Source organism: Megalobrama amblycephala, linkage group LG12 (assembly GCF_018812025.1).
Source record: "Megalobrama amblycephala isolate DHTTF-2021 linkage group LG12, ASM1881202v1, whole genome shotgun sequence".
Classification (NCBI taxonomy): Eukaryota; Metazoa; Chordata; class Actinopteri; order Cypriniformes; family Xenocyprididae; genus Megalobrama; species Megalobrama amblycephala.
The window spans coordinates 25,123,443-25,134,051 of record NC_063055.1 but is presented as its reverse complement, the minus strand read 5'-3'; the positions used below and the strand labels follow the sequence as shown (position 1 = coordinate 25,134,051).

The 10,609-nt window shown below is 36.9% G+C and overlaps 1 protein-coding gene across 1 annotated transcript; it reads right to left on the bottom strand.

Moving 5' to 3' along the window:
- Positions 1 to 5,982: 5,982 nt before the first annotated feature.
- Positions 5,983 to 10,442, bottom strand: rhoab (ras homolog gene family, member Ab). The gene is made up of 5 exons (XM_048209974.1): positions 10,286 to 10,442; positions 7,877 to 8,034; positions 7,367 to 7,487; positions 7,121 to 7,251; positions 5,983 to 6,819 (listed from the first exon to the last, which is right to left on the bottom strand). The coding sequence occupies exons 2-5, from the start codon at positions 8,030 to 8,032 to the stop codon at positions 6,646 to 6,648; spliced, it is 582 nt and encodes a 193-aa protein (XP_048065931.1). The 5' UTR covers positions 8,033 to 8,034; positions 10,286 to 10,442; the 3' UTR covers positions 5,983 to 6,645.
- Between the last annotated feature and the right edge of the window lie 167 nt (positions 10,443 to 10,609).

Genomic DNA, 10,609 nt, shown 5'->3' with positions numbered 1-10,609 from the left:
TTTTTTAAAAAATAAGACAGCTGCTGAATGTGACCCTCTCTTAGGATTCATTTGCTTAATGACTGTTGAAATCTCATGCTGGTTTTCTCTCTTTTCATCTCTTACCCTCACTGTCTTGTTTGTGTACACACACACACACACACACACACACACACACACACACACACACACACACACACACACACCAATTAAATCTAGCAGCATCAGAGTTAATGGTAGCTGAATCAGGTCACATAAACAATTAACAAAAAGATCAAAAGAATAAGTTTCCCCTAGCAGACCTTTAACACACACACTTAGCTCTGAGGGATCATATTATTTTTTTTACTGGATCACATCGTCAGAAATGCAACTGTGTGAATTTGACGCCCTCTAGCGACTGAACCAAGATCATGGTTTAATACACCACCCCTTACAAGTAAAAATTAAAGTCTACATGAAACTGAAGTTGTGATAGTCTTTTCTTCCATAGTGTGATGTGTATTCAAATGTACGGAGCCCCTAAAGGGACGTGGTGGTGGAAAAAAATTTGGGATGGGAGGACTTTTTTTTTTTTTTTTCAAATCTTTTGCCCCAGGTGAAAAAAAATTACATTTCTACTTAAAGTGCTCTATTTTCGTGCACTAATTTTGTACTTAATATACTAAAAAATCTTCTTTAGTACTTCTTAAGATCATCTTAAAAACATCTAAATGTACTCAACTGTGCTATTTTGAGACAGCATGAAATATGAACTAAAATGTGCTTTTAATATACTATCTCTGTATTAAAAAATGTATTTAGATACTACTTATAGTACATTTGAACCCATAGTGTACTACAAGTGGTAGCTAAATATATTTTTTAATACAGAGATAGTATATTAAAAGCACATTTTAGTTCATATTTCACGCTGTCTCAAAATAGCACAGTTGAGTACATTTAGATGTTCTTAAGATGATCTTAAGAAGTACTAAAGAACGTTCCCTTGTTGTGAGCTCGGACAAACACTTCCTCTTTAATGTCCCGCTGGCTGGCAGTAGTGTTTCAGTTAGTTCCATACGTTAACAACGAGCTTCAACAACCCAATTTTCCACAAATGTGCTTTTTATAGTAAATTAGTCTCTATGAGCAGGCGGCGGAGAGACTTATTTTCTAAGAATTCAACAGCCCGGAGTTAATTATTCTGCTACGGTTACCACACCTCATGACACTGTTCAGATGTTGTATTTCAAGACATTTGTCAGTTTTTTTTTGTCCTTAAAACGCTCTTTTGCTTGGGACTAATTTCTTACGCATCTCATCCCAAGCCTCCGTTCCTAATTCCAAAACGTCATTTAATAAGCAGCATATGTGAATTAGCCTACCCGAGTCTGTGCGTCTCTCACGGCAGCGTGTCTCTAGTACACGCTGTTTCATGGCGAAACTATAAGTTTATCTCAAGAACCGCACACTGGTTAGTCATGTATCTTAAGTTGCTAAACTATTTTACTGATTAATTTGTCAGAGCAGTGCTGACCAAACGTTTCTGTGCGAGTGAGTGTCCGAACGTGACGTGTGTACGTTTGAAAGAGAGAGAGCAGGAGGGCGTTTGAGCTTTCAGGACACAATAAAATGAATTGTGGCAAAAAAAAAAAAAACCATGACAATAATTTGTCATTTTCATCCTAGTTTACTATTTTTATTTGCTTGGTGTGGTTGTGGGTTTTTTTTTTTTTATGGTTGGCTATTTGGCGAAGTGATATGGAACTGTAATGCGGTCCTGCCAGAACTACTTTAGCCACGCATTTTCCTGAAAATAATTGCACGCCTTAGAACGTTGGTCAACCAATCAGATTCGAGCATTCAACAGCCCCGTAATAATAATAATAATAATGTGCATAGATCAGAGTTCATTTATAATAAACGCATCAATATTCCATTAAAAACAAAATTAAGAACTGTCTATTTTGATTTCATGGTGACTTTAAGAAAAGAAGCCACAGTGTTAACCCTGTACAAATTACACAAAGGGATCTTGCATTATCCTGAATGGGTTTGTTTTCGATTATGACTTGCTAACTGTACTTTACTGCTTATTTATGGCTACTTGCCATATAAGTGGAGTTGAAATTGTTGTTTTATCTTATATTGACAGAGATCATTTTATTTTATATAATTTTCATGCATCCAGGTTATTTTAGTGTATAGAGCAAGCTAAAATACATCAGCTACAAATAAGATGTCCATTTTAAGTTCTCACTTGTCTCTTGCCGGTTTTTGATTCTTCCAAGAGATGCTTTCTTACGTTTCTTCCGTCTAGTTCTGAATGATTACCATATACTTAACATGGTAGTATTCCCAAGGTATTTTAAAGAATATTGTGGTATGCTATGGCACCTGTAGGCTACAAAAGATCATGGCATTACATAGTGTTGTGTTTAGGGTCAGCATCACAATACAGCTGGATTGAACAGATGCTGCTAATTTAAAATTTGAGAAAACCACTATATGCAGTAGAATAAACGAATATTAATTTAATATCAAACGAGCATTAATGCAGTTAAATAGGCCTCATACAGAACTATTTCCTTTATAAAATGCAAAATACAAATAGAATTATGATGATTGGCCACCAGGTGTCGACGTTGTATAGGCTGAAACTAGTTTTTGAACTGGAAGTGGAAACTGTTGTACAGTTAAAAGTTTACTATCATAGATACTTCGTTTGCTTTATTAATCTACACAGTGTCATTTACAGTAGCCTACAGGTGTTGTACACATCATTCAGTATAATGTAATCACACACAAACAAACCAATCAACAATAAATAAACCGCGATATAGGGAAGCGGTAGTAGTGCAAATATATGATTCACACTTTCAAGGATGAGTACAGACTAAGCGGGCAGAAAGGATTTTCCGTGTCTCAGTGGTACACCATGGCATGATACGTGTAAAGGGGAAGGTGCTCTTATTGCGATGCGAGGGGTGGTTAAATGTTTGGGACACTGGTCAGCATCCTCTTCTCGGTCACCACCCTCAGTGAGTTCAGTTTAGTCCCCAGGAAAGACCCTGTCTTCCTCAGAATACTCTCTGTTCTGTTGGCAACTGTCCCTTTAGTGCTGTTTCCTCAGCACACCACTTCATAGAAAACATCACTTGCTACCACAGACCGATAGAGCATGCGTTGAATGTCCCAACCAAGCCTTCTTAATTTTAAAAATTATATATTTTATAATTGTCATTATTTAAATTATAATAATGTATAAATATAATGAACCTTTAATAATGTTTTGTTGTTATATTTTTATAAAAAATATTATTTTATTTATTTTTTTATTTTAAATTTACGACCATGAGAACGCGCTGGGCTTTGCGCGCTCCCGTACTTCCAGCCCGGTTTCTATCAGCTGTCCGTTTATTCATCTCTCTCTCTCTTTCTGTACTTCCCGCCCACACACGTGCTCAACCCTGTGCTCTGATTGGACGAGCAGGAAAGCGATGAGCTCATATTGGTTAAAAATAGCTTCACGCGCTGAGGCTAAAAATAGGCGCATATATAAACCCCGGCGTTTCACTGAGACTCGCTGCACTTACGCAGCAGTAGCGGGGAAGGTTGGAGCTCTCCGAGAGATATAGAGAGAGAGATTGCGAAAGGGCGGCGGCCCCTTTTTTCTCTCAGTCCCACGTCACGGCGCAGTCTTTCACAAGAAAGACAGAAAAATGGCAAGGCGCTCAGTTTTTCAGCCAGCATAGATCTGGGTGTTGCCCGTTGGGGGTGGGGGCAGCGTGACTATTTCCTTCCTTCCTGAACAAGTCATGTTTTTTTTCCCTCAGTCAAATAAAATCAAGCTGTGTTGTATTGCATAATATCCGAGAATTATCCACTACACTGTCATTACCCATATTGGGAAAGATGGCTTCTGAATCCTGGATTATCCAGTGGGTGGCAACTCAAAATAATTCTAGCTCCTCTTCACCAAGTTCTGAATCAGAGAGCTCTCTCAACATTAGCTGGAGTGCAGAGGCTTAGTCACCAGAGTAAAACAGAACATACTGTTCACTGACAAAATGAAAGCAGAATTTCCACATCCATTAATTTTTTTTTTTCATTCCAGTCCTGTGAAGTAATTGTCTTGTCACTTAGTAAGTTTTCATGACCCCATAAGGATTATTTTCCACATAGATCCTACTGTATGTGGACAGATTATGATGGTATGTTACCAATCTGTATTTTGTTGCTGTGTAAAAGGTACAGCTGAAAAATAGTTCCTGATTTTACCCCAGGAACTGAGATTTACAATGTTAATTGATTTCACCACTAAGGAAGCAGCATAATTATCCCTTCCACTTTTGCTGAAATCAAACCTCTCTGAATTTGGAAGCAAAATACTGTGAGTTTAAGGGAATAGTTTGAAAACTGCACCATCTTCACTCATCCTCACTCATCCTCATGTTATTTGAAATATAATTCATACAACTTTTGTGTTAAAATCATACAGGAGCTTAGTGTGAGGAACGAACCAAAACTACATTATTTACCAATAATATATTATGATAAATTCTATAGTACTTTTTGTCCATTTGGAACTTGACACGCTTATGGGCTCTATACATGATCATTTCCGCATTCTCCACATACACACACATTATATATATATATATATATATATATATACATACATACATATATATATCAGTATAGAATATATGGAAGTGTCTGTATATATATGTATATCAGTCTGTCTGTAATGAATGTCTTCAATATTGAACCTTTCACAATATTCTAATTTTCTGAGATACTGAATTTGGGATTTTCCTTAGTTGTAAATAAACATTTGAAATATATTAGTCTGTGTGTAATGAATGAATATAATATACAAGTTTCACTTTTTGAATGGAATTAGTGAAATAAGTTTACATTTTTTGATGATATATATACAGGGTGCGATTTGTGAAAAAAAAACAGAGGGGGGGGGGGGTTGAAAAGTTTTTTTTGTTGTTGTTTTTGAAAATTTGTTAAAAACCACAGTGGAGCTATATACTATTTTTGGCAGCTGTTACAGAAACATCTTCTGATTTAACCTTGAGATTTGAAGTATTAGATAGCTTAGATATTTGCACCACTATCTACAATGACACTAATAATTCTTAATTTCTAATAGAAATGCAAAATCAATCGGTAGTTATTAATAAAATAACGAGACACAAACCTTTACATTCAATCGCGTTTGGTCCCAGTATATGTATAAAAAATTACAAAACAAAAAAACAGTCATAGATTATCCAGGTAACCACACACAGTATTAAGAACCAATGGTTCACATACTTTTGAACCATTGGTTCAAAAGTACCATTGGTTCAAAAGTATGTGTAATAAATTAAACTTTTTTTTCTTGTCAACTATATATAAACATCTTTTATGTAAAATCTTATTTAGGACAGTACTAAATAAAAAATAACATGCATTTTGCATGATCTCTCTTATTTTGTTAAAAATATTCACATTTTCAGATTGTGCAAATGGTTCACTTTTTCTTGCAACTGTATATGTATGTATATACACACATTTACTCATTTAGCAGACACTTTTGTCCAAAACGACTTTCAAATGAAATATATATACACACATACACACACTATAAATATTTGTGATTGATAGCAGCAAATTCTTTGTCATATTTCTAATAACTATCACAGTTTGCTGTGGGAGAAAGCTCGCATAGCACATTTTAGCAGAAATACATAGGCAGTAGGTGTGCATAAAGTCCATTGATGATTGTGGTGAATATATGATTTTATTGTAAGGGTAAAAGTAGTGTGAACTTTCTTCAAAATGTCTACACTTCTCAAACGGCAGGTTTGGAATGAGTAAATAACAGAACTGTATTTTTTCGCTGTAAACTACTCCTTACAAAAAGACATACAAAATGGTTTTTCCTGTATCATTTACATTCTGCTAGTTTCCGAAAGTTTATACATGAATCATTTCCTACAAGCATACACACACAAAAACACAGAGTTGCTCCTTATAGAACATCTTTTATTACACAAGATTACCAAGTCTAGTTTACAAATATGTTTTCCAGTCCTGAATGTGTGTACATATAAATACACACATGCTCATATGTACAGGTATGTATACATAGCCCCCCCCCCCCCCCCCCCCCCCAGCCCCATGCCCTTTTTTTGCTTTAAAACTAGTTTGTACTTTTGTTCTAAAATCCCAATCTTGCCCTGATCTAAAGAAAAACCTTAAAATGATTCATACATACAGAAACAATCAAGTTCAGCCCTGTTTCATGTTGCAGAAAAAAGCCCAGCATATGGGGGATGGGCTGAAGTATTGATTGGCAGCTCACAGGATCACTCATTTCCAATCAGCCCAAAGAGTCACATGACAGCATTTGGCAGATGGGCAAGCTTAAATGATACCACAAATTCAGGTAAAGCATCAAAAAAAAGTCCCATTTCTCCAAGTTCTCTTAAATACTGATAAACATCTCCATGACTAAAAATATATGACCAAAAGGGAGGAAAAAACAGACAAAAAGCTTTTTTTCTGGGATCTTTCCCAAAAGCATTTGGCGAATGTGAGGGGGGTGTATGACTGTAAATAGAAGTGTGCCCCTCACACACACTCTTTTTGAGCCCCAGTTGAGGCATAGAGTCCAATGGCAAGTATTCACAGCAGACAGCATTTGTTGCTCTTCTTTCCCCTGCGTGCCTGCAGCGCCGCTCTAGTGGCCATTTCAAACACCTCCCGAACTCCATCTTTTGTTTTGGCTGAACACTCCATATAACCAAATGCTCCGATTCGATTAGCCATGTCTCTCCCTTCCTCTGCCTTAACAGGCTCCTATTGGACAGTCAACACAAAATTCTGTCAGTACAAAATATCTGCGCATTGATTTTCTATATGCCAATAGTAAAAATGACCAAATACTGTATTTGTTTCTATATTCAATCAGGCAAAGCTAACTAATTAATGTCACTGAATGAGAGTAAATTTATGCTAAAGTGGCAAGCTTCAATTTTTTTTTTTTTAATTTTGCAGTTTGGATTGAATTAAGAAATTACATGCCTTAACACCCAGTTGAAAAGTAATAATAAGCATTTTTTTTTTTCTTTCTAAGCAAACACTCTGTATTTGTGTTTACCTGCTTCATCTTGGTCAGCTCCCTGCGTGTGTGTTCATCATTCCGTAGGTCCTTTTTGTTGCCTACAAGGATGATGGGAACGTTTGGACAAAAGTGTTTCACCTCAGGTGTCCACTTCTCTGGAATATTCTCTATAGAGGACAAAAATCAAAGGTCAGTTTTATCAGAAAATGAGAAAGAAAGTGTCATTTAAGCATGCACATATGGGAAAGGAACACAAAGATATACCAAAAAGAGTATCCTTACCTAAACTGTCAGGACTGTCAATAGAGAAGCACATGAGAATGACATCTGTGTCTGGGTACGAAAGAGGCCGGAGCCTATCATAGTCCTCCTGTCCTGCAGTATCCCACAGAGCAAGTTCCACCTATCGGGTAAAGAAACACACTGAGCTCAAGCACACATTCTGAACATCCCAAACCATTCAAATTGACTTGCACTGCAAAAAAGGACAGATGGAGAGGCCATCAGCATGTCAAGCTAAATAAAGAAAGTGAATCAGGTCAATATTTTCACATTAAAGCCACATCTAAGACCTTGAACTGACAGGCAAAGACTTATTAGCTTTTTAAACTGGGTTTTGGGGTTTACATTCGAACACATAAATGAGTCAAACTTTAATTCCATCTTCATTTAACAATCCATCATTTCATTAATCAGCATAAAATAACCTCAGTAAGTGGTGTGATTTGATACATAATTACATAAAACAGCAGAAGACAATATTTATGCACATTTTTCATGCATTTTGCTCACCTGTTTGCTGTCAACCTCGATGTCGGCAACATAGTTCTCAAACACCGTGGGTACGTAGACTTCAGGAAACTGGTCTTTACTGAACACAATAAGCAAACAGGTTTTACCGCACGCTCCATCTCCTACAATCACCAGCTTCTTGCGAATCGCTGCCATTCCTACAAAAGACACACACATACACGGTTAAACATTGCAGTGTTACACTCCCAGTCATCTTTTTAGCATCTCCATAGCTATTAATGTTGGGATACTTCATTTTCAATGTCACTTCCTGCAAAATACAAATCTCTAATATGAACAGTGCCCCTTGTGGAAGTCCTCCACTATTATTAAGTCCTGTAAATACACACCAACACACCCCAGGCCCAGTAATCAAAGCCACACAGAGTTCAGAGCCTTCAGAGTCTTCAGAGTCCTCAGTTGACTCATCACAGCCAACGGTGACATCCAAAAAGCCTTCAACAGAGTCATTTCAACATGACCACACCAGAACCAACCCATCCGATCGCATCAACGTGACGTGTCACTTCATTTTCTGATCCAGAACAGTCGTTTAAATAGAGGCAGATCTGGAAGTGTCTGTTAACTGGGCCAGATGTCTTTGAAGTGCAAGCTGCACCCCAGTGGCCAAGATAAAGCTGGCAGCTACAGAACAGAGCCCACATTATTGATGAACAGGCCCGTGGCGATGAGAGAAGCTCAGATGGACAGTAGATTAAACACTGACACACACACACACACACACACACACAGTGCAGCAAAGCTGAGATCAAAGTCTAAAAAACAACAGAAGAGACAAAGCCTTGCGCACTAAAGATCAACCATCGGTTCTATCTTTCATACGGCCCACTATATAAAAATGTATGGCCTATTGATGTGGGAGATTCTCTCTCTTAACTTCAACATGTCTACTTAAATGGAGACATGATATTAATAATATATATTAATATGAGATGCTGTGCAGCCCAAGGACCTGGATAACAGGCAAGGTAACTCAAGACCTGAAGATGAATCTGATGTTTATCGGCACCTCCTTTATCTGATATTCTTATATCGCCATGGAAGTCAAACTTCATTGGATTGCATTGGGCCACATGGCTTCTGGGACCTCCTGGTAACTGCATGGCAAGACTGAGATTTGTAAATTATTCAAAGTGATAGAGATTGGTCTGGATGGCACCTGTTGGCTCAATGAACCTTCATTCATGAAACAAGGAGAAGAAGTGTCTGCCTAAAAAGTCTGTAATATCACTCAAAAATGTAAATTAGCATAGATTTATGAAACATTTACACTGGACATTGTAAGTAAGGCCTGATGGGAGTTTCAAAGCACTGTATTTGATTAAAGACACATTAATAGGTACGTTACTCACAATAACTTCTAATGGTCACTGGGAAAAATGTCATGCATTAAAATAAAGGATTGTGCTACTGTATCATAACTAACTGGAAAAAAGTTAAGCTTGGGTCAATGCGTCTGACTGCCTATACTTTTGTTTCCAACTTTAAAAAAAAATGTTGTTTGTATGACATATTTTAGATAATCATCTCACTTGAACATCTAACTACTGTTTAACACTACACTTCATGAAGACATTACAGTTTTCTAGACTGGACTAAAGCAAATGATGGGAAATTACCTTATTAAAAAGAGATAGCCTAAAGTTCTTTGTACTACCAAATAAAACAATACCAAAGATAATCCCAGAGAAACTCATACATCTCAAATGATCAATAAACAGTAAAGTAAAAATCACTCAGGTTAATGAAACATACACCAATCAGATTATAATTTCAAATATTTGCATAAATTACTGTTTATAAATCATGTGCTTATTTTAGATTACTAATATATATATATATATATATATATATATATATATATATATATATATATATATATATATATATAAACCACTGAAGAACAATGGTTCAATGAACGGATGGACGGTTAAAGATAAATAAAATCATTAATCCTCTAGTTACGTCTAAATCTGAGATTATGCGCATGTCTGGGTCGAGCTTAGCTCTCTGCTTTAAAAAAACAAAGGCAAACAGCTTCTACCACATATATAATTGTTAGCGGTAATACAGATGAAATCTACGACCAAACACTTGTGTGTAAACTTCGCCGCTTTCTTCAAACATTTTAAAGCTCATTTACATGTCTAAATACATAGACAAAGCTTTAAACGGTTTTTAAAAATCTAGACGCTGAGGGTGAGCTGCTACTCCCGGCCGGCGGCTGCTTGCGGAAGCGGTGAATGGTCAGTCGCTAAGCTCTTACCTTTCCACGATATCAAAAAAGTAGTTTTAAAACAACGATTCAGAGTCGAATTAGGCTTATAAAGTTTATAATAGGTGTATAAACACGAAGTAAGTAAAGTAATGAAAGTAAAGTAGTCTTACCTGCAGTTTAGATGGCTAGCCGTTTTGTTTAATTCCAACGGTGGAGCTCCGTCGCCGCTTCTGTCCGATACAATAAACCGTTGACGTGCGCGCGCAGAGCGCGGGCATTCAGAAGGGGGAAGGGATGACGTGCACGAGCTCGAGCCACGCCTGCGCGAGCACGTTGAAGAGGGTTTATTTGGCGGTGGATGAATGAGTCATTATGAGAAACGGACCACCCTAACCACTATAACAAGGCAGTTTTGTGTTATATATGAAGTTAAAAACTAAAAAATGTGTGTCGTTCATGGAACAAAAATGACTATAATAATCTAACCAACGTAC

What these genes read in the sequence shown, in the direction of transcription:
- rhoab (XM_048209974.1), bottom strand. Translation starts at nt 8,032, where the DNA reads ATGGCAGCGATTCGCAAGAAGCTGGTGATTGTAGGAGATGGAGCGTGC. An exon ending in TGACAGTCCTGACAGTTTAG is followed by an intron (nt 7,252 to 7,366) that starts GTAAGGATACTC and finishes TGTCCTCTATAG; the next exon opens with AGAATATTCCAGAGAAGTGG. An exon ending in AGCTGACCAAGATGAAGCAG is followed by an intron (nt 6,820 to 7,120) that starts GTAAACACAAAT and finishes ACTGTCCAATAG; the next exon opens with GAGCCTGTTAAGGCAGAGGA.